Source organism: Triturus cristatus, chromosome 3_2 (genome assembly GCF_964204655.1).
Source record: "Triturus cristatus chromosome 3_2, aTriCri1.1, whole genome shotgun sequence".
Taxonomy (NCBI): Eukaryota; Metazoa; Chordata; class Amphibia; order Caudata; family Salamandridae; genus Triturus; species Triturus cristatus.
In genome coordinates, this window is record NC_140584.1 from 1,093,141,380 (window position 1) to 1,093,166,660 (window position 25,281).

At 44.7% G+C, this 25,281-nt stretch overlaps 1 protein-coding gene across 1 annotated transcript in view; it reads left to right on the top strand.

The window, feature by feature from the left end:
* NLK (nemo like kinase) overlaps positions 1–25,281 on the top strand; it is a 1,424,501-nt gene that overhangs the window by 1,036,507 nt on the left and 362,713 nt on the right. Inside the window, exon 7 of the mRNA XM_085649870.1 lies at positions 8,812–8,913. Within this exon, the coding sequence (XP_085505996.1) occupies positions 8,812–8,913 (102 nt within the window). The remainder of the gene's footprint in view (positions 1–8,811; positions 8,914–25,281) is intronic.

Here is a 25,281-nt window from a genome sequence, read left to right on the forward strand (position 1 = left end):
GCGGCGACCTTGACGAATACGCACACCTTCACCAGGCATTACTGCTTGGATACGGCCACAGGAAGGGATGTGGCGGTTGGAGAAGCGGTGCTGAGGAACCTTATCCAGTAACGGTGAGCCTTCTTTATCATCCCTCCTTCCTTTGTTATCTACTTTAGCACATTTTATTGTTCTTTATTGTATGGAATGCACTTTACAAAGTATTTTTAATTTGTGTGTTTTGGTTTAGAAATACTATTTTAATCACACTATATATGGTTACTGGTTTCAGGGTCTGGATAACAAAAAATGTGTATCTATTTACTGCTCGCTATTCTGATTCAGGCATGTGAATCTATGAAAGCTCCAATACTGGAGTAAGAAAAGAAGTTACTTACCTGTAACTGTAGTTCTCCAGTATTGGAAGCTTTCAAAGATTCACATGCGACCCACCCTCCTCCCCTGAGAGGCTCACCTCGGATTTAGCACATATAGCGTTATGGCACAAGTGCATGAAAATCTATGGGGCAGAAGGTTCTCTCAGGAGGGTTCAGAGGGTGATAGGCTCTGATTGGTTCAGAGACAAGTTTAGTCCTTTTTTACATAACAATGGTTATGGGTTGCAAAGGAAAATGGGCCTAGGCCTTTTTCTGTTGGTTATACTGCTAAGCAATGCTTTTTTATGTACCGGAGACTCCCGTCTCGACGACAGGGAATGATTCAGGCATGTGAATCTATGAAAGCTTCCAATACTGGGGAACTGCAGTTACAGGTAAGTAACTTGTTTTCTTATCAATCGGAAACCAGCATTTACCAAGAGAATGCCACCAACCAAAGAAAAATAGGAGCAGGGCTTCCACTCCACTTCTAAAACATACCCTACTACAGTATGCCTCGCAGAGCGAGAAGCGCATGCGCTGCCACGCTAGGCTCAACCTAAAAATGAGATGGCCTGGTGGTCATGGATCAAAATATCCAAAACTGTGCAGAAATCGACACAGCAGCCCTTCTTCTTTAGAACTGATGGTAATTTGCCATATTTATTTTACTATATGCTTCTATAGCATTAATTGAACAGGAGGTCAAAATCTGTAGAAAATGTCAATGCAGTCATCTTCTCAACATCTATTCATTATTCAAATAAGGTAGGTAATTTGTTGAAGGTAGATGATTTTTAAGCTCAGCTCAAAAAAACTTCATTTCGATCACTTTAGATCACAAAAGCACTACACAACACCACACATACAATCCTAAAATAGCACAATGTAACTCTTTAGACAAGATAAAACAGTACATAAAACAATAAGAACTTTAAATACTCATTTGTTAGTCCACATCCATGCGGGCTTATATACAAAGAATTTCACTTGAAAGAGACCATGAGAATTATTCATTAAAATACTTTTAAGATAGCAGCATGTACAAATAAAATTATTCCTATAAATACTAAAACGCATTATTAGCAGCCTTGTATCCAAGTTGTAACATAGGGGGAAAAGTTACCCAGAAATAGTTTGCTTTTAGAAATTATCAGGTACACATTTTGCGCGTCTAATCCACATTGCCATCAGATATTTAGCCATGCAGAATACCACAATCTGGCTTAAGTCTGTCTGCTATATTCTAAATGCCTCCCGGTGTTTCCTGGTTCTCAGTTTCATGCAAAGAGTGGCAATCCATTTGGCTCGAGATTGTTTATAAAAGGGACAAAGAAATGCAACATGCTTGAGTGACTTAGGCCCTCCTTGGCAGCAGGTACAAGACTCCTCAACCAAAACCATATCCATTTCTTTGTGCTAATTCCATCTAAAAGTATTTACAGGTAGGAATCCATACCTAAACTGAAGGTATAGTTTTCTTGCTAATGGAGAGAAAATGTCATCATTAGTACTCTCATAAAACCGAGCAGATTTAAAATCAAAAGCTGCCGACATTAATCATTTGCAGTTTTGAATGATGTCCAATGAAACACTTCCCCCATTAAACAGCTTTGATACTGGATTTATGGATTAAGCCCAAGGACTCCGGAAAGTCCCAATATGTGTCAAGGTTTAACCACTGAAGAAGAGCCTTTACAGTGCTGAGCCACATGATTTCACTTACACATTTCGAAGACATAAGGTCGCAAAGACCCAACCTGTAAGATTCTAGGGCTGTTGTAGACCATAGTCGGTGCCAAAACATAAGTAGTCTCTACTCAGTCTTGTGAGTGATGTTTTTCTACGCCAAGTAAAGAGGGGGGTTAGTAGGGTACTCATTTGAAGATTGAATAAGAATCTAAGAAATGTACGTTCCACAACTGACTAGCTATTGATTTTTGTACAGCCACATAGCTTCACGACATGTAAGACTGACCCAAAATCCCTGACATTCTAGCTCTGTAGTGCAGGGGCCACCCTTCTAGAAATAGTTTTCCTATGTATTTTTGTTATGCTTGCCGTATTTTGCACAAAGGACAACTGTGCCCTTTCCACTTGTGGAGACCAGCATACGTTTCTTGTAAATTTTAGACCTAAATAGTCGAACTGAGCCACTGTTTAAAGAGGCGTGTCGCCCACAAACATCCATCTCTTCCAGTGAGTCGTCGTCTGAGAGGAAAAGATCATACATTTGGTCTTGGAGCTATTAAGCTCCAAACCCCGCCCAAAACAAAACTGACCACCATTCAGTAACTGCTGGAGTCCCTGGGGCGACTTTGAAATCAACAAAGTATCATCTGCAAAAAGGAGTGCGGGCCCTACCTGTGTGCATCGCACACGTCCTTATTCATAAACTCATTGACACCGTTAATGTATATGGTAAACATCGTTGGGCCAGTGCGCACCCCTGTCTTATCCTTTGGTCTATGTAAATGGTTTCCGTCAACGCCCCTTCTTCTCTCCATCTCACTTGAACCATAGTGTCTGCGTGTAACCTCACCAAAATGTTCAGGAGAGGAGCAGGAACACCCATTTCTTCAAGTACTCCCTATAACTTGTTTATGAGACCATGTCCAATGCAGAACGAAGCTCGACAAAGGCAAAAGATGATTTAAACATCCAGTGCACCATGAGCAAAAAATCTACAAATGTGTTCATTAAAGACCTCTCACAAGTGTCTTCCTTTCTGACTAATAACAAATTCAAGTGTAAAGAGAAACTCACTCATACAGTCTCACTCATGTCCACATGCGTACCTCACATCAAAACCTTGCTTTTAAAAATATAGTATACAAAAGCAATGACAGTCATTTGATACATTTTTTTTTAAAACAGGAGCTAATCTATTTTACTCCAACACTGGTTGAGAAATGTATTACACATATACATAAAAGTTTAACATTCCCTAATAAAGCTTTTTTGCATAAGGAGAGAGAGTGTGGTGCAATCTCTGATGATTTCCGTTGATTAACATGAATAACAAATTCAATAGACTCAGTCTTACTTATGCTCTGTCCCCAAATCACATACTGCCAGAGTAACCAATCAAACTCGAGTGGACACGACACACACCTCTCATCCCCCAAAAATAAGTCCAATCAGAACCAGCGAGAGAATTCACAGAAGATCCTTGAACACCTTTTTCTTAGCAGCTATCCAAGGAATTAATAGTTAGCTGGTCCATATTTCCTTGTAGTCTAAAAGAGAACAACAACTGCTCTTCTCAAATAATCATTGATCAACTAGCACCTTTCTAAGTAAAATAAATAAAAGAAATAAGCTGAACCTCACGGCATGCCAACAAACCGAATACCACTAAAAGATCAGCTGGAAAAATGTAGAAACTATAGAATCCTTAAATTCGCGAACTGAGAAAAACACAGACTTAGTTCTACTCACCAGCACGTCTACTTCAAAAATAGATTAATGAATCCTCAAACCACCCCACATCCCTGTTCAAAATGATTAAGCACTGAAGCAAATGCACTCAAAAACCTAACTTACTATTTTCAACACCTTCAAGGACGTGAAAAGGGTAATTCTTTAAAAAAGTAGACATGAAAACCTGTTGTAATGCTGCACCCTTTACTAACAACCAGCTCCCCTTACAAGAAGAGTAAATATTCTCATCATTACTATAATCAGGTCAAATGATAATACTGCTGAAAACAAACCCTAATCTTGACACTAAAGTCTTCCAGAACCTGAGACCAGTTTCAAAACTTCCCTTCCTAGGCAAATTCGTATAACAAGCAGCTACGTTACAACTCCTGTGTCACATTTTCCCCTTTCACCTCTTGGATTTCTTCCAATATGGTTTTTGCGCCAGATTCAGTGCTTAACTTGCAAGCCTACAACTTCTATAGACCATCGAAGGAACAATGGCTCGGACATGGTTAATATCGATTTCCTTATCTGCAAGTAGCATTTGACACAGTCAACCACGGGACCTTATCTCAAATCACCTGCCATGAAACTGTGAAAAACAAATATGATTTTTTTCCTTCTTTTTCAGACGATCACACCCTCCAGTACAAAAAAGGCTAGATCAACAAGTAAGTCACCCCCACTACTCTACAAAATCCCTCTGCCTTATCATCGACCATAGGATTACGGATATTCCACACATTGCCAAACTGACAATGACTGCCTCCTTTGAGCTACTTTTTCTTAAAAACTCACCCTTCCAATCCGACTTCACGTCCTGTTCCTTCTGCACCTACGCAGCCGAAATGCCTTACACCTTCCTGCAAATTTGCACTACCTCCTTTCAAATGCATTCAGTCTGTGGCAGCTCACTTCTTCAGAGGATGATAAAATTGTTATCCCCACCATTTTCCCACGGAAGCCAGAATCTACTTAGGAAGATCTTGCATCATGTGCAAAGTTGTTCTTGTGGCACTACACACATATCTGAGCAACTACCTCTATAGTAGGAAGAAGCACCAGAAGAAAACATTTCTACTAGAACTAACTATAGTCAAGAATATGGAACGGTCTACATGAAAATATCAGACTTCTCCATATGTACTAGCTTTCAGAAAATACCTACTTTTTAGGTCTCGCTGAGCCCAGCGCATGCGCTCGCTCGGAGAGACATTTTGTATGTGTGCTTTTTAAGTGCTGCTGGCTGGCCTAGCGCTTGCGTGCACGTGAGCGTGCACGCGCGCAGCGGCCATGCGCTAGGCCAGCCAGCAGCACTCAGGAACGCCTTTAGCGCATCATCGCGATCACTTTCGCTTTCACAGCGATCGTGATCGCGATGACTTTCGTGTGGCCGCACGCGCACACAACTCCCGCTTCTCCCCCACCACATATCGCATCTCGCGGCCGCTTGTTAATCTTCCTTCTACAACTTACTTTGCTAATCTTGCCCAAATTGCGTCTGCAACGACGACTGTGGGTCTGTACAGTCTTTGCAGTAACATTTGCTGTTGATTGGCTAAAAGGTGGTTTAAGCTGGTTTATCAAGATGCTCTCCGTTTAGTGTGTTGGTGTTTCATCAATTAATTCATCTAACACTCATAAGAAAGAACCTAAAAGAAGCCCTTGAAACCTTCACTGCTTGTCTCTGTTGTGATTGTAACATGGAATCTCTGAGGTACCAAGGAATCTTAGTTCAACTAAACCTTATGGAACGAAGATTTATTATTGCTTTCAAGTAAGATGTTTCTTCGGAACCTTTATTTTCACTGCCATGACAGACACACACAGGTTTCTTAAATATTTTTCATTATTTGACAGACCATTAGGTACTTTTATATTTGCACAGAAATATGTGTGTCCCAACACATTTCACTGTTCAGTGAAAAACACACCATGATATGCACTTGTGTGTATTTATGGTATGTGTGTGTTAAGAGCATTCCACATATATGTACCCATGTCTTGTGTTGTACAGCAACGGATGTTCAGTCTCCATTTCAAAGAGAGGAGACTTTGGTATGGCTTAGTGGAGTTAACCAATTCAGTGTGTATTAAATATATTTTTGTTTCTAAAGGCATGGCCTCTGCCTCAAAAAGCAAAGCGTTTGCCAGGGCTCCGCTGCTTTTCTTGATCTGTTCTCTAAGAGGCACAAAAGTGTGATTTTAGTTCAGTGCTTTGCACAACATTTATGTTTATGACAAAAATGGGCTGTTTTGACATCCCCATGCTGCTCGAGTCAAATACAGTTTCGGCAGTTATTTCAGATTTATAGTCACTCTCTCTTTAGTGCCAGCAGGACCCCTTCCATCTGTTTGAGGGGACTCGGAAGAATTCAGGTCGGATGTATACCAGGGGAAAATATATGCATTCAGTTCACACAATCCATTCACAAATGCAGCAGCAGTGAGGAAATAAATAATTCAGCGTAGGCCCTTACCCCACAAATCAGAGTTTGAATATCTGCAAGTCCGCTCCACTCTGTCTAAGCCCCTGGTCTCTTCTATGCCATCCGTCTCCACTGCGAATCACTAGCTTGAAACTAAGCTAGCCTTCTGTTCTAAGACATTGGTTTCAATATCGACAGAAAACCTCCATTTACATTAAATCTCTATAAGGCCTTCTTGACCTGCTTCAACACACTGGCTTAAATCGCTACCTGCTCGCTCCCTTCAATGCCTCCTGCTCCTAGCTTTTCTATTCTCTCCATCTGTAGTACCAGTATTACATCCTATAGACACTCTAAACATCTCAACTAACCCTCTTCCCTGTGAGCCATTCTACTGACTCTCTCCTCTATAGACACCTTGTCCTCTACCATTGGTTTATGTCTAAGGCATTAATTCCAGTTGCTATTAGCCCTTTTTATTTAAAGTCTCTCATGTTGTCCTGTGTTGACCCTCTTCCCTCTAAATCACTGCTCTGTGTCTCTGCTAGCCTTATCACTGGATTGAATCTCTAGGAATCCCTCTCATCTCACTCGAAGTCATTAGTTTAAATATTTTCACTGGTTTGAAAATCAGGCAGCCATTTCCATGCAAAGTCCTGTTTTAAAACTCAATTTGCATTTAGAGTCAATAAGCGCTACCCTTTGCTGCACCAGTTAGAAACCTACCAACCCTCTCTAGTTTCAAGTCACAGGTTCAGTCTGTACCGGCCGCTCCCAATAAATCACTGGATTGAATTCATTCCTGGCCTATTCACTGTCTCCTAGTCAACAAGTACCTCCTAGTTCACAGGTACAAAGATTCTTAAATTGATTTTGAGCTTTAACACCCTTTTCTAGCCCCTTAAACGTAAAAAAACTATGTTTTTAACCATTAATATTTAAACGGCTCCTTCAAAATATTGAAAAACACCATTAAAATATGCCCTGGATGAAAAATATTGTACAGGTACAAGAAATAAACGTGGTTAGAGATTAGTAAAGAATTTAATGAACAAATGTCGTGCTACTGACCTTCATAAGTTAAAGATGGATGTTTTAAGTGTGTTTGGATGAATTGAACAAATATTGTAACAGAGAGCCTTTATCCATCGTTGCTGATTGATAAGTAATTATTTATAATAGGCACAATTTTTGTGTATCTATAGGTCTGGTATTACCCAATAATAATATAACTATAGATTCATGTTCATAGGGAGATTCAAACTGATTTCACTAAATGCACAGCCATCATCAACTAAATATAGCTTCATTAGGAATACAAACCGTGCAATGTTCTTTGCCCAGGCCCGGAAGAAGCTTCAATTTTTAGTGTGTCATTAGGAAGATGTATGGAGGTTTAGGGACATTAGAGAATTTATCTTATTTGAAGTTTAGGACAAGGAGTATTAGCACAGAAAAAATATTTCCACATGGTGAAACAAAAAAGATAAATGTGCCAGGTTTCTATATGCAAACTTTTTCACCTGGCATAATTACTGCTATATTTGATGCACATGAGTACTCACTGAAAGAAGCAATTGTCATTTTTTACCAGGAGTGCTCATGAATTCTTTAAGAAACCCCAAAAGAGTACAAGATTTGTCCCTAATGTAGGAGCAAGCAATTTTCTAATGTTATGTTCAGTTTTATGTTCATTGCTTTGGCGAAAATGAGACACCATGGTTAAATTACACATTTGAAGCTGATGTAATTTGACACACAAGAACTCTCTTAACTTTAGTCTTGATTTTTTTTAAACATATGCTAATATTGCCTCTTCAATTTTGAGCTCCTCCTTGATTGCCATAGAAGAGATTATTTTGCCTACTGTGTGGGGGAGCACTAGATTACCAACCTCTACAGTTCGCCAACCGAGCACATTGGTCACAGAAGACACAACGTTCACTGACAACACTGTAAGAATAGTGACAGTTGCAACAGGTCTGTTATAGAGAAGGTTATTGTATTGACCCATCCAAAGAATATAGGAGTTCTTAGTTCCTACAGATACCCAATACCCAAACTCCGCTCTACAGCCTTTGCGGTTCTGTGCTCCCAGACTTTAAAACAAGCATTGGCATAGACAATAGGTCTCGCCTTTGGTACCTTATAAGTGTTTAGCCATGCAGCAGTTGATGTTGTTGCACCAAGGATATTGTGCTGCATAACTAAATACTTATAAGGTCCCAAAGGCGAGACCTATTGGCTATGCCAATGCTTGTTCTGTTTGTCCTGAAATACCAGACTTGCCTAAATACCCTTGCTCATTATAAGCAGGTCTCACTTTGATATGTTCATCTATGTTAACCAGTTACATGTGAAACTATCCAAGGTATACAGTATATTAATATATTCAATAAGTGAATCAAGAATTGGTTAAAAAAATGTTTTTATACTTGCACGATGACCAAAATAGTTAATTAAACTGGGTAATAGAAATGAATGTTAACTTGCAGCCCTTGGGAATATAATTTTTTTTTATTAATAACTCTATTAAAGCAAATTATTAATATATGTGTGATATAAATGTGATGGTTATGCAGAAATTATTTTTCTTGTAGTTGGACTTGATAACCGATCTGTTGGGAACGCCATCACTGGAAGCAATGAGAACAGCTTGTGAAGGGGCCAAGGCACATATACTCAGGGGTCCTCATAAACAGGTACTTATTTAGATGTGGCAAATTTATTTATGGGAATACATTATATTCGGAGTACTCAGACTCACTAATTGAAAGAAATATTTGATACCAAATATATTGTTTAAAATGCTGTGCATTTTCTTTTCTACTGTTTATTGTTCTGATGCTTTATGAAAGGCAACCCCTCGTTAGCAACCACTATGAGACTGATAGAATTTGAGTTTGATCTTTGGAGATACCCAAAGTATTTGAGGACAGCTAGAAAGACTTGAGGTGCATAATCGTCATCTATTTATTACAATCATATACCCATAGGAATCCAGGCACAGTGGTTTGACAGTGTTTTTTAAATATTGTAAGACGTAGAGGTAGTGCAAACGTTGGTTCTCCGTATACGTCTGCAAAAACAGTTTGGGATATTGTTGGACATGGCCCTTCTTAGAGGAATTTCCCTGAAACTTTTTGCTTTTTGTCCTTTTGGTTTTTGCCAACTCTTTTCCCTGATGTTCGGATTCAAAGACACTTTCCCACTGTACTGCAGTGGGAAAGTGCACACATCCTTCCTGCGCATGTCAGGATAGGGTGTGCACTTGTTTTGAGACCCGGATCAAGCCTGACAGTGCTAGCTGGTGTGCGCACTTACACGAATAGTGACTTTAAATGCGTGTCCAGCCTGCCAATGCAGGCCGGTGTGCCCTGGACACGGAGGGTATGCTAAGCATGTGTACAGTCTTAAGACGCAGACTGGTGTGCACACTCGCACTGATGGTGCTGTTAAATATGGGTCCGGTCTGCCATTGCTGGCTGGTGCGCGCTTTGCACTGATGGTGCTCTTGAATACGTGTCCAGCCAGCCATTGCAGGCTGATGCACCTAATAGCGCGTTTACTCAGACTAGTGTGTTTAAGTCACTAGTCCGCATGAGAGGACCTTTCACTTCCACCCTAGTACCCAGAATGGACGCCTTAAGCGGTGAAGCGAGATGTAGGTGAAGTGCAGGAAAGGTACACTAGGTTTGTCCCCTGCCCAGGTAGTGAGGAACACCCATGGTGTTTTTACTACCTATGAGGGTTGCTCTTCCCATAGGTTAACATGGGGAATGGTTGAAATCCCTTCAGGCTGCAATAGTGGATTGCAGTGGAACAGCCTCATGATGTGGGTCCTCAGGGATCCGATCCCGTTATGACTTCCCACGGCGTTGGATCTGAAGTCGGTGCCTGCAACGTCGCCGATGCCCATCGGTTGTGCAATCCCCATCCTCCTCCCTGACGTCACAGAGCCAGAATGACGCCGCTCAACGTCGATTCCAATGTTGACAGAACCCAGAGGTTCTATGTTGTCGCCTGAGCACTTTGAAGATGTACTAGACTCAGGAGAGGACTGGGAGAGCTCTCGGAACTCTCTTGAAAACCAGGATGTCTCAGAGGAGAATTTGGACTGGTATGGGGAACTTATGGAGGCCAGTGGACTGGATACTTCCCCAGACACTGGCATGCTTTCTCCACCAACAGTGGTTACGGAGGAGGGAGCATCCTATGCCATGGTGGTTAAGAGGGCAGCTGTATTATATGTGCCTAATATTAGTGATTTTTTTGTTATTAATCCACACCAAGATTAGCTGGCAAAACAATGCAGGCTTGAATCCCAACCCCTGCACACCAATGTGGGAAGCTGGCTTAGTATATGGTGCTCACTTATATAAGTGTAGCACCCTGCACTGATCCAGACAACCCATATGGTGATTTTATTAGTCCTAGACAACCTTAAAAAGGATAGTAAAGCAGCTTGTTTTTACAAGAATTTAATCTTATTGGTATAGATTAAGTGAAAAAGAACCACACAGTGTATTTATAAAAATAAGTATTTAGTATAAGACACTCCCTAACACATACATATATCTCCTACACAGAGATATACAAAATGCACACAATACTTGCAAAGAAAACAGGTAAGAAGCACGTACTACACAGTTATCACAGGGGGGACCAAGCCATACACTAAAATAGAGGGATGCGATCCACTACTCAAATGAAGACTGTACCCAGAGGACGTAGAAATGCCGGGGACCCAAGGAACCACCCGTGGTAAGTAATCAGGAACCCCACGCAGGCTATATGCAGAGCAGGAACACCACCGCGGGCTCAATTCAAGTCATTGGGTAAGTCGCTGTTGCAATTTTAAAGAAGAAAGACCCTTCCCAGTGGACCCTGAAGCCTGTGAAAGACAGAAGGTTGGAGAGCCACCCCACCCGTGGATACCCTAGGAACCAGGATTCCTACACCAGGGAAGCCACGTGCATAGGTGCTAAGTGACGTCGGAAACCTCTGTCGAATTCAGTGGATGACTTCAGGAAGATGCAGCTGGTGAAGAATTGGAAAGTGTCCGGTGGAATCCGAAAGTGGATTCAAGATGGGGAGTACCTGCAAGTAGAGGGAACAGAGTCTATGCCACTCGGGAGTGACCAGGGGGCACGGAAGTCCAATGCCCACTGATGTCAGGTGTTGCAGGAGAGTTGACGGTGACCTTGGAGCTGCAGCTGTGCGGACCAGGCGATGCTGTGGAAGACGAGCTAGCCCATGTCGGTTGTCGAGAGTTGCGGGTCGGTGTCCGTCAGGAGCACCAACATGCCTTGGCAACTGCAAACAACTTGGAAAGAAAAAAGGGTGCAGTTTCGAGACTAGCAAGGTTCAGGTGACTCACCACAAGCTGGGGAGCCTGCTGAAATCAAAGAAGACCCTCAAATGGACCCACAGGCCAGAGGCACTGGAGTCAGGAGAGGACCTTGCGCAGCTCACCAAAGATGCAGGCCCACGGTGCAAAAGATGCGGTGAGGGCGAATATCTTGGTCACAGGAGATGCTTGAGGTGGAGCCTACTTGGAGGCCAAAGATCTCTGAGGAAGAGAGCCAACAAGCCTTTGCAATGGCAAGTCGACGCAGTGCTCAGCAGTTCGGTTCCTGTGGCTCTGATTAGGGATACTGGCCTCAAACTTGGTGCAAGAACAGGGCAGGCCTCTAGGGTTGTGAAGAACCAAAACCGGAGTCCGTAGGAGCCCAAGAACAGCAGACTGGTCAGCTTAGTTGCGGTGCCTGCAGATGCAGAGAAGTGACTCCTTCACTTCAAGGGAGATTTTTTCAGGTGTCTTGGATACCCACAGGTATTAGAAGGGTTCTGTATGGAGCACAGGCACAGATGTTGCGGCAGACCAGCTGGGAGACCAGACAAGGAGCAACAAGAGTCTTCCCAGTTGCAGTCTCGATACCCAGAGCGAAGTCCAGAGTGCCCAGACGGTCATAGATGAACTGGTGTTTTGATATGAATCTTGTCCCATGATGAATCTAGGGACCCACCCACAGGTAAGCCCTTAGGTACCCTAAGGAAAGGGTTGGGACGATTCAGGGTTCCCTCCCAGGGCAGGGGTCTGAACAGTGGGGAGGATACTCCCATGTCCTTTGTCCATTTTCGCGCCAGAACAGGAGCCAACGGCTCCCTGAACTTGTTTGAACTGGACTATGCAAGGAGGGCACCAAATGTGCCCCTCAAGCAGACCTGTCTGGGAGGTGCCTTCCCCTGCTCGAGCTTATCTCAGCAGCAAGAGGGCAGAATCGTGTCTGTGGTCGGCAGCAGCCATGTTGTGCTGTCCGGGTCTAGAAGACTGGTATCGGGAGCACTGAGGGCCTCCCGGAGAAGCTTCACAGTGCATGGAATCATACCTCCTATACTGTTTACTGTGTGGGGGTATGATTCCAACATGTTTGATACCAAACATTACATTACATTACATTACATTGCGTAATGACACATGGCCACTCTATGTATCATAATGGCTGGTGCACTTATGACCCGGTAGAATGGACTCCGAAGGTTGTAGGGGTGTACTGCTCATGCAGTGGCACCCTCACACTAGAAACTGAGCACCCTGCCTTCAGGATTGAAATGCCTGCCTTATGGGTGACATATAAGTTTTAAGTGCAGTGACCTCAGATATAGGAAAACCTATATCTATCTTACGTTTTGCTACACCACTTGGCAGGCCCATAGTCATAATTTGAGTGGTCTCTCATGGGTGGCATAATACATGCTGCAGCCAATGGGAGACCCCTGGGGTACCTATGCCTTGGGACTTATAAGGGTACACTTGTAGCCAATCTGGGATGTACATAAGTACTCCCCATAGTCAATTTAAGGGAGAAAGCACAGAGACTGGGGTCCTGATTAGTGGGATCCCAGTCAGATTAGTCAGAAACAGTATAGCACCAGGCAAAAAGTTGGGGAACCCATGCAGAAGGATCCTACCTTCCTACACCTTCCACGAGGTGTTCCTATGCATTTAAATGTCAGAGATTCTATGTTTGGTGTGTGCAAAAAGGATTTCAACCAGCCCAAGTGCAAGAGGAGGTAATTGTACCATAGCTCCTGCACTTGCCAATTCAGGTTTACAGTTTGCTTCCATAAAGGTACACCTTGCAGCCATTAAGGCATATAGAAAGTCACCCTCCCTACCATCCTTCCAGCTTCAGGCGGTTAAGAATTTTTTGCAACGGTTAAAGAAAATGTTCCTCTAATCCGCTCACCTTCTCCTTCTTGGGAGTTCAATTTGGTTCTTTCCAAGCTCATGGTTCCCCCCCTTTGAACCGATTCACAAAGTGACCCTGCAACATCTCACATGGTAGGCTGCCTTCTTGGTGGCAATCACTTCTGCTCGTAGGGTGAGCGAGAGCCAAGCTCTTTGCTCTAAAGAGCCATACACAGTTGTCACATCAGGGTACTAATGAGAACCCACCCTTCGTTCCTTTCACATTAAGCAGTCCATTTTGTTACCCACTTTCTTTCCTAATCCCACCACACCAGCTGAAAGGTCTCTCCTTTATTTAGACCTAAAAAGAGTCTTAAAGTTCTACTTAGACAAGTATAAGGCTATTTTGAAGTCTGATCACTTGTTTGTAAATTACGGTTCCATCAGAACAGGTTTCTCAGACTCAAAACATTCCATCTCCAGATGGATAATGTCCTGTATCAAGCTGGCTTACCAGTTGTCTAAAAAGCTCATTGTGGCTACTCCCAAGGCTCATTCCTCCAGAGGAAAGGCAACTACTGTGACTTTGTTGCACAATGTACCCATCTCTAAGATCTGCAAAGCAGCGATTTGCTGGTCGGTACATACATTAACGAGTGACTTTTTTCTCGATTTGGATACTAGAGTAGACACTCAAGTAGGCCAGGCCTCTTTGAGTCATGTATTCCAATTCTGAGACTAGCTGCTCTTGATTCTAAATCATTTGTCTGCAGGGGTAGAGGATGGGCATGCTATTCGATTCAGTTTCCTATGACTATTGATGAGGATCCCCAGGGATAGAAGGATAAGTTACTTACCTGTAATCCTAGTTCTCTTCCAGGGCATACATACCAATAGACCAAATTCAGGCGGAAGACTATCGATTTTTCAAGCCAAAAATGGCTTTATTTTAGCTGTCTCACACCTGAAATTGCATTTTCTACAATAGAAGTCAATGGGGAATTTTCATTCTCCCGAATTTTTTTATTTATTTTAAATCTCCCACGTCCCTGTCCTAAAATGTTGGCATGTATGTTCCAGGGGTATCCTCATCGAAGTCATAAGCAACCCACCCACCTCCCCAGGCAAATGTTCAATCATTAGTTTGTCTCTTTGTACCCTGATCATCGGCTCTCCGCAAAGAACAACTGACCTAACTGTCACTCCTGAGGCATGATGGGAAGCTGGGGGATCATGGCTGCCTTAAAGGCACGGTGGCAGTTTTCTTTCAGTTTCTATACTGTTATGGTTCCAATGCAGCCTATGGGCTAACAATGCCTGCTATGTTATTTTGCAGCTTCTGCAGTTCCTTAAAGAGAGTTCAGGTGTCTCTATGTTCTCCTGTTTTTTCTTCCTGTGTGTGTGTGTGTATTAAAGAATAAAAAACAGAGAATGTTTTTTTTGTAATCAAAACTGTGTTTATTGGTTTTCAGGCAAGTAGTCAAACAGTCCAAGTACAGTGTAACAAGCGGTCTAGTGATTACATCTCTAATACAGTTTACAATTTGCTGAATATAAGCGCCTTATTGTACAATAGTATGTCTTCGTACCTTCCCTGAATACACAATTTTCACACGCTCCCACCCCTCCCCCCCCCAAACCCCGTTCAACGTAACTGTGTAACATGAGAACAATGTTCGTCATGAATTCTAGTGTCCTGTGGAGGTCTTTGGGATGTTGCCAATGCAGGGAGCTGTATTGCTTTCCCCGGGTCGTCCCTTACGCCGTTACGAGTAAGAATTGAAGCAGGTGTTATGCTCTGGTGCGCGTGGGGCATGCGAAAAGAGCTAATCCAGTGGAGAAGTAGCCCACCAGGGGAATCCATATATATTCAAAATATATGTATGAATCTGAGGCGATATCTGCCATTCGTTCCATTGTGACAGCCCGCCATAGTCGAGGCTGCGGATGGGCTCTTCCAAATGGCTGCCACCGCCATCTTCGCCGCCCCTAAAAATAGCCACATCACTGCTTGTTTGGTAGCGAAGTTTGTCGCTGCGCAACCCCAACAGAATGATCTTGGGGTCATTTGGTATCTGGTATCCTAATATAGTTTTCATCTGGGCGAAAATCAGTCCAGAAGGGGTGGATGTTAGGGCAGTCTCACCAGATATGTTTAAAGTCCCCTAACAAGCCACTGCCTCCCCAGCACAGATCTGATGAGTGGGGAAAAATGTTCATGAGCTTAGTGGGGTATAGGTACCAATCGCACATGAGCTTATAATGTGCTACCTTAGTCCATGGAGTCATTACTCCGCGGGATGTCTCGCCATAACCGTGACCAACCAAGATCTGAAATTGGTTCCCCCGATGTATGTTCCCTGTGCGTTACATGCTGTGGCCTGGCCGGTGTCTGTGCAGAAAACAACTGTGTGTATAGAAAGGAGATGCAGCCCTTGGCCCTACTTCCCATCTTGGCATATTGCCCAGGGGAGTCAAGTCTCTGGTGGCAGCCTCCCTTATGGTCGTCTTGATGACCCAATGTTTGAGTTGGGTGTATCTAAATAGTTCTGTGTCCGGAAGTTTAAAGTCACATTTGCATTGATCAAAAGTTTTTAATGTCCCCATATTTAAACCAGTCGGAGATCGTCAAGCAGTCGCCTTGCCTCATAAGTACCCAATTGTTGTGCCGGAGGGAACACCGGGTTGAGATGGATTGGTGTATAAGGGGAGGGAAACGTAGTCCAACCCTTTTGCCTGTTTAAGTCGTCCCAGACTCTGTGTCGTTTGTGTGGGTGTACTCGAATTTACATTTGCCGGGAGGTCAGTTTTGGGTTTCCAGATTAAGTCCCAGATGCATTCCCCTGCCACCTCCCTGTCCATGTGTAGCCAATGTTTATCAGATTCCCTCACAGACCTCAGGGATCACCTGGAGCTGGGCTGCCTTATAGTAAAGAAAGAAGTCTGGTAGTTCGAGGCCTCCTGCCAACTTGGACGCATGTAGAACCTTGTAAGGGAGTCCCACTCTTTGTCCCCGCCAGATAAACAGTGTCACCATGGAGCGGAGGTCAGAGAAGAGTCCCCTGTCCAGTGCGATAGGCTGACCCTGAAACAGATAAAGACCCTAGGTAATACTGTCATTTTCACTGCGTGTAGGAGCCCTATCCATCACAGGTATATTGGTGCCCATCTTTTCAGGTCTGCTTTAAATTGTTGTATAAGCGGGGGATAGTTAGCTTTGTATAACCCCTAAAGGCGCCAGGTTATTTGTAAGCCCAGGCAGGTTATGTCTTTATCAGCCCATTGAAAGGGGGTCATAGCCTCCAGGGATTCCTTGTCAGCTTGGCATAGATTTAAATTGAGTATAAAAGATTTTGTTAGGTCGATTCGAAAATCCACCACCCTTTCAAACGGCTTCAGTTCTTCCATGAGAGGGGGCAGCGATGTTTGGGTAGAAATCAGGGCGAGCAGGAAGTCATCCGCCAATTGAGATATTTTATGTTCTGTGGCGCCAAAGCGAGCCCCCTTTATCTCCTGTGTGGAGCGTATTTTAGAGGCCAGTGGTTCAATACTCCATGCAAAGGGAAGAGGTGACAGCGGTCATCCCTGTCTTGTTCCCCGCCCTCGGGAACAGAGATTGGAGCTCACCAGTACCCTTGCCGTTGGTTGCTCTATTTTTATGAATTGGTTTCTGAAACCAAACCCCCGGAGTGTGGAGAAGAGAAAAATCCAGTTCACCCGATCAAAAGCTTTTTCAGCGTCTAGACCTACTAAGATCGCTGGGACCCCTTTTTTTTTGTATAGTTATCTCTATTAAGTGTATGACCCTTCGGATGTTATGCTTTTGCCGGCCTTTGATAAACCCTGACTGGTCAGGGTGTATTAGTTTGGGGAGTATGTTGTCTAGTCATGTAGCCAAAAATTGTCCAGCATTGAATCTTTCATAGATTCACATGCTTGAATCTTCCCCGTCGTCATGGTGGGAATCTGTCTCAGACTCCCACCATGACGATGGGGAAGATTCAAGCATGTGAATCTATGAAAGATATCAATACTGGAAGACCACAGTGTACAAGTAAGTAATGTGTTTTTTTTAATAGAGTTTGGCTTCAAGATTTAAAAGGACAATGGGTCTTGCTTCAGTCATTGTAGGTGTCACCACTCCTGTGGCTGCGATGTGGTTGTACAACGCCACTAAATAAGGAATGAGCACTGAACCAAATGTCTTAAAGTGGTCTGTCAACCCATCCAGCTCCGGGGCCTTTTTAGGTTTCAAGGCTCTCAATGCTGCCCGGACCGCCTCCTCTGTGATTGGGCTTCCTATCCACTCATTTTGTGCTTTCATTATTTGGGGAAGATTGATGTCTTTCAAGTACGCCAGTTGGGCTTCCGTTGTTGGTTGTTCTGCCATGTATAATGTTTCATCGAAGCTCCCAAAGATTTGTGCCTTATCTGTATCTGACCCTGTGGTACCTCCTGAACCGTTCTCAATGTCCCCAATGTTTTCTTTTTCCCTTTTAACTTGTAGTTGTCGAGCTAGATGTGAGCCTACTTTGTTGCCTTGATCATAACCTATCCACTGCAGTCTCAGGAGGGTAAATTCTGCTCAGTTGGTATAGATGGCGTTTAGTTTCCCCTTTAATGCTGTCACCCTGCGTTGGCGGGCTAAAGTCGGGGTCTCTTTGTGTTAATTTTCGGCCGTGGCGAGTTCAACCTCGAGTGCCTACCTCTCAGTGGTTCTCTGTTTGTTCAGGGTGGAGTACAAGGCAATACACTGCCCTCTCATCACCGCTTTAGCTGTGTATATGGCCTGTAACAGGGTGTTACTCACAAAAGTATAGTCTATCTCGTGAGTAGCTTCTGTGTGAGTGCGAGAAAAATGTATAGTATCTGTCCTGCGGGTGCAGCGTTCACCTGGAGTCTACTAACCCTAGCTCTACAAACTTCTCTCTGTCTTGCAGAAGCTGCCTGTGCTGTGTCTGGTGGGGTGTGTGCAATCTAAATTGGGGTCCCATGTCAGGTTAAAATCTCACAAAAAATTAAGTTCCCCTTCTGCGAAGCCCCCCAATGTGTCTAAAAAAGACAGTGTTAAAGGGATTTGAGTAGTATTCGGGGCATGGACTGTGGTGAAGGTTCATACGCGGCCCTTTAGATGGCCTTTGACTATTACCGTCCGTCCTTCTCGGTCTGCTTTATATCCTGTCCCGGAGAACTGCAGTGATTTGTGAAACATTATTACCATTCCATTATGTTTGGAGGTTGTGGGGTAGTCTCTATGGCGCAATCTGTGTTCTTGTGTTCGTCTGACAACTTTAGGTGTGTTTCCTCCAGGGTCACTATGTCATTTCTCCTGTCTGTAATGTATTTCCACATTATTTGGCATTTCGCGCGGGAATTCAGGCCTCTCACATTCCAGGTCAATGTGGTGATCCCCTTACTTCTACCCAGTGGTGTGTTCACTAGCTGTTTTTGTCCCAGCTATTTGTTGCATTTTCCCCATCCCTGCCTCCTCCACAACAAGGTGTGAATGTTCCCTCCCTCTCGACCCCTCCACATTGTCCCCCACCCCCATAGGTGCTCCATGTACCATTCTAAAACGTTTAACTTTAATTGTAACATTGCAACATACATTCGCATCATTATATCATTCTACTTGGTGCGTGGTCTAGTCCGCTTAAGCATATAATTATAGTTACCTCATGGACCACAGGAAATTCAAGGAAAAAAGAAGGAAAAATATGATAGAAAAAGCCTAGAGAGGTGACTTCATGTGAACTACTACATCTTAGGTAGTCGTATAGTCCCATGTTGCTCCGCTATTGAACTCACTCACCTAAGAGAGCCCCCTTTGGTTTATCTTAGTAGGTGTTCTGTGGCGGATTGATGTGTTCAAGCGTCCGGTATGTTCTTTATTCAGTCCATGTTGTCTCAGCCGGCTAGCTTTCCTGTGCTTCTGTTTTCTTCTGCTGCTTTGCGCGGTTTTGTGTGTTCCAGTGACGCTTTTCTTTGGCTGGTTTGGCGGTGCCAGAGGCTTCTACAGTGTTGGAGGTTGATGCTCGGTCTTCTTGGGGCATCCCAAGTATTTGCGCTGCTTTTTTACGGCAGTAACATGGTACGATTTATTGGTAAGTTCAAAGGCCAGGCCAAATGGGTATGTCCGTCAGTATCTGATTTGTTGTGCCGTAATTTATACGTTGGCAGTCTAAATTGGTAGCGTCTGGACAATGTGGGTGGAGCGATATCTTGAAATGGTGCGCATGATAGGCGCTGGAAGGTAACATTGTCTGCCCATTGTCTGCCCTGTGACCCGCTTGTAGTATGGCTTCTTTCACCGGGAATGAGTGGAGCTTGACCAGAACATCTCTGGGGCACTTCTGAGGGCCCTCGCTGCGGTCCCACGCGGTGTACACGCTTGATTTTTGTTTTTGTGTTCGCATGATTTAGCAGCTCCGAAAGCATTCCTATTACCAAGGCCTCCAGATTCAGGCCGTCCACTGATTCTGCTAGATTTCTTATTCGTATATTGTCTCTACGAGACCTATTTGCCAGATCCTAGCATTTTAGGATGGCGTATTGGAGTTGAGTTTTTATGAGGCAAGTCCCTTCTTCCATATTGTGTGCGTGTTGCTCTAGTTCATGCACTTTGGCTTCCAAATCTAGTGTTCTTGTACCAACTGAGTCTACGTCGTTTTGAAGCAACACTTTGCTCCCATTGATATCTGCCTTCAAATTTTCAATGGAGGCTTTCATGTCGGTTCGCAGTTCTTCTGTTTATTCCTTCTTGAATTCCTGTTGTTGAGATGAGAAGGTCTTCCTTGGTTAGAGCCATGGTTTCTTCTGTGGTTGCTAATTGGTTGTCCTCTGCTGGTGGGAAATAACTGGACACCCTGTTTTGCTGGGTCTTCTTTGGTGACATAGGGGCGACCCAACAGTGACATCGTGGCAAGCAGGCTGTTAGGCCGGGTGGCACTCAGTGTTCATCCCTACTGCGACCGTGGACTCCTCCTAGGCTCTCCTCTGTATCCTGTTGCGTTCTTTATGCTTCTTATGCCACCCTTTCTTTCCTGGTCAATCGTGGGAGCTTTGGAGCCTGTGCCTTTCCCTCACTATGAGTAGATCGATAGTCGTGATGGTCCCCCTCTTTTTGGGCCCTTCGCACCTGCAGTTTGGTGCCGCTAGCTTCCTCCCCTTCAGTAGTTATTTCCTTCAAGACCAGTTTGGGCCATTCCCTTGGCAGAGGTTGAGGGCCCAGGCCTTCTTATCATGTCCTTCTCTGCAGGGTCAGGGAGGCTCAGTGTCCCTATTCCTTTGTTGCCCCCATGACCGCCGTAGCAGACAGGACACTGCTGCGCATTTACCCCCTCCTCTTTTTTACCGCTCAAGAAGTCCCGACCTGGCGCCATCTTAGTCAGGCACAGGCGGACTTGTTCTCAGGGCCGATTCGCGAAGGGCTTCTCCTTCACTCCTGCAGCTGCTCCCTGCGCCTTGCTGCCTTCCCCGCCGTGAGACACACCTTCAGGTGAGTACAGCAGAGGGCAGCGGTCCGTCTTCCTCGTCCGGTTGCCTATGGGCAGATGTAGTTCAGCTCTTCCCAGGTTCATGGTGAGGTGCATAGGCCGCCCTGCCGGCGTTCCTGGGACCTTCACCTATGTTCCTCACGCTCCTTTTACACTATTTCAGCTGCGGCCTTCCGAGCCCGGGCCGATCACTGCATACTTCTTTACCATCGGGCAATTTTTGGCAGGTTTTTCTGTGTTTGTGTAGCCCTCTGATTTGATTGTGTGTCGTTAGTCACTCGCTGTCCATTTTTAGGTTGAGCCTAGACAGCGCTTGCGCTGTCTGCAAGACCTGTTGTATCCTATTCTATTGGTATTAAAAAATAAAAAAAATTCTATTGTCTGTTGGCTGTGCCATTCAAAAATGTAGCCTTTGTATTGGTGTTAGGTTGTAAACGTCCCTCCCTTCTCTCCTTCTGGCGATTTCACTTAGTGAGTATTCCTTTTGGCCATCAGACTGTGTAGCGTGTGATGGCCCCTGTTTACAGAGACGACCATCTGTTAGCAATTATCCTTATCGTAACTGCAGTGTGACTTCCATTCCGGCCTAAAGAAGCTATTGCAGGTCAGAGGTTCTTCTTTTTTTTTTTTTTTTTTTTTTTTTTTTTTTGTAATTAAATACATCTGCGGGCACTAATCTGCTTTCAGTTTTGCGGTGAGCGCGCCTCTTTCTCTATATGCGTCTCGCTGTATTTGCATTTTTTTGGGGCGATGCGCGAAGCAGGCGCCAAGTTATTTAAATACATCTACGGGCGCCTTTGTTCCCCCTCCCTCCACCATCAATGCCCTGTGTACCTTGTTTTTTTCCATGGGACGCAGTGTCCACTTTATAGTGTATGCACGTTTCGTTTGGTGCTCGCTAAGTCCAAAAAACCAGCTGCGGAAATATAATTATCCACATCGTTGTATCAAAGAGGGGGAACATTTAGTCCATTTATTACAGACGAATCGCCTCGGTATAACAGTTGGGTTTTCGTGGAGTTGTGGTAATTATCCAGTATTGGGGTATCTTTCATAGATTCACATGCCTGAATCATTCCCCGTCGCCGAGGCGGGAGTCCCCGGTAAATAAAAAAGTAGTGCCAAAACATTAGTAGTAGTAGTAGGCCCAAAGAAAAGGCCTAAAGCCTAGATCTTAGTAGCCTATCTACCTCATTATGCAAAAGAAACCAAGAATTTGGTAACAACCAATCAGACACCAGCACCCTTCTAGAACCCTCTCAGCAGAGCCAGTTCTCCTCAGATTTTCACCGCACGTCGTGTGGAAGGAAGTCTCCTTTAGTGCCTCTCAGTTTTCAACTTGCTACAGCATGTCTGACAAGAAGGCTTTGTTTAAATCCTGCAGGACCTGCGCCAAGAAGAGGGTCCATGTTGATGATCAACATTTGGACTGCATCTACTGCCTCTATCCTAAACATGAGGCAAGAGATTGCAAGATTTGCCGCACCTTCCCTACCAAGACTCTTAGGGATAGGGAAGCGAGAGTGCTTTTGTGGCTCAAATCCTCTTCGGCTGAAGAGGATGACAGAGCCTCTACTTCTAGCAAGAGAGCTAGATCACAGGACAGCTCTTCCAGTGAGGGGAAGAAGCGCCAGAAATCACACCATTCTACTTCTGGTTCTGTTCGGAGAAGTCCCAAAATTTCCTCTGAATCAGCGCACTGTCCTCAGCATTCTACGGTCAAGGCTACGACGCAAACTGTGAGTAAAAGCCTTTCAAAATCTCTGGCTTTCTCTCCACCTGCGATTTCTGTCACTTCATCTGCTCCTTCATTGACTGAAACCATCTCGACGACGGCCATTACCTCACCTATTCTGTTTACGAGGATTACTATCCTCTCAAAAAAGCCCGTCGTCGACGTGACGTCGACGAAGGCAGCATTGACGATGCCAACGACGAGCCTTTCATCGTCGAAAAGAGAAGCGTCGACGAAGATCTCGTCGTCGAAGGTCCCGTCGACGACGATCCCGTTGTAGAAGGTCCTGTCGACAACGACCCCGTCGACGTCGAGCTCGTCGTCGACTACCCCGTCGACGTCGAGCTCGTCGACGAAGACCCCGTCGACGACGACGACCCCGTCTACGAAGATTCCGTCGACGACGATGACCTCGTCGACGACGATCCAATCTACAAGTCCGTCGACGATAGCCCCGTCGACGACGACCTCGTCGACGATGGACACTAAAAATCTACTAACATCGCCTGGAGATTTGCCGGTTCAGCCTCGGACTCTTGTAATGGTGCCCGCTCATTCCACTCCTATTTCCACCAGGAGTTTTCAGCTAAAGACTTTTCAACGACAGGAATGTAGTGATATATCACAGCTTACCCCCTCACATCTCCTAGAAACATATGTGCAGGGTGAGGATGAGGATTATGAGGATGACGAGGATGAAGGGCCCTTTGGGATCGCTCGCCATCCTTCTGAACTGCACATCAAGTGTCAAGATGACGATGATGAAGAGGAGGACAATTATCAAGGGCATTACTATCTGGAAGATATAGTCATTCCGCATCATAGACCTTCCTACAGACAACCTCGTCAGAGTGAGATGTCACATCTGCCTCCGACTTTAATTCAGGACTTGCAAGCAATGCTTGCAGATTATAAGCAGCGTTTTCCATCGCAGCCAGCCACTGCACAGGTTCCGCGGACTGCGCCGCAGCCGGACCCATTGCCTTTGCCTGAGGATCCAGCCCCAACGCCTCAACTGCCTGACCCTCCACAGGACCCGCGTCGGGGTCAAGATTCAACCTCTGAAGAGGAATTCGAAGAGGGCGAGCTACCAGACCCAGCAGACCCTTGGGATTCTTATATCATCCCTATGCATTCGCCACCCACCCCTCTACCATCTGATTCGCCCCCAGAGGATATAGGGGGATTCCATAACCTAATGCAGCGCGCTGCGACCAGGTTCCACTTGCCGGTTACCATTGAACAGTCTGACTGTTTTCTTCACGATTTTAAAGAGGAGTCAAGGAAGGTTACGAGGGCTATCCCTATCATTGACTACATTTGGAAGGAAGAAGTGAAGATTATGAAAAACCCAGCATCAGTGCCAGCGGTGCTTCCACGGATTGACAAAAAATACCGTGCTCCTGCCGACAGTCCTTCCTGTCTCATTGGCCAACCTCGGCCAGATTCGGTTATCTCACAGGCGGCCCAACAAAAATCTAAAAATCCGGCAGCACCTGTCACTACACCGCCGGATAGGGAAGGACGACGCCTGGATTTGATTGGCAAAAAATTTTCACCGATGGCAGCTGCATCCATCAGGGCAGCCAAATCGTTGGCCATAATAGGGCGTTATGACCGCCAGATGTGGTCAGAAATGGCAAGCTTTATTGAACTCATCCCAGAGGACAACAGACAAGATGCTCGGAAGATTTTGTTGGAGGGTGAGCGTGCAGCATCAGAGATTATCGACTTCGCTCTGGATATTGTAAATACTAATTTCCGTCAGTTGGCTGGTGCAGCTGTTCTTAGACACCAGGGTTGGCTTAAGGCTACCACGTTCAGACCAGAAGTTCAAACAAAAATATTGGATATGGCCTATGATGGCGAGTCATTGTTTGGAAAGCATATAGATGACGCACTCCAAGCAATAAAGACCGATACTGATACCGCAAGATCATTGGGCTCCTTGCAGTACAAACGAGGTACCTTCAGAGGCGCAAGAGGCCGTGGATTTTCATCCAGAGGAGGTTATCACACCCAACAGAATAGGTACCAGCCTCAGTATCGACAGTCATATCAATGTTCCTACAGACAAACCAACACATCTGGTTTCTCTCGTCAAGGCGGACGAGAAAGATCGCAGAATCAGGGAAGAGACACCACAAGAAAGCAATGATTTCTGCAGGGCGCCTTCCACCCCCTTTTCCCTTCCTGTGGGTGCGAAAATTTCAACTTTTGTGAACAAGTGGCAGGAGATTACGTCGGACCAGTGGGTTCTGCACCTGGTTATCAATGGTCATACCTTAGAGTTTGTCACCAAGCCACCCAACACACCACCCAAGGGACCCCCTCCCCCTCGTCTTCACTTACTATTCAAAGAAGCTTTAACGATGCTCCTCTAGAATGCAATCGAGAAGGTTCCTACATTTCAAAAAGGGTTTCTATTCCTGCTTTTATCTCATCAAGAAGAAATCAGGGGAGTGGCGTCCGATCTTAGACCTTCACAATCTGAACAGATTCCTCAAAAAGCAGGGATTTCGCATGGTCACTCTGCAAGAAATTCTAGGTTGCCTCAACGAGGAAGATTTTCTAGCTTCTTTAGATATGGAAGACGCTTACTTTCACATCCCAATACATCCGAAGCATCGCAAGTATCTTCGCT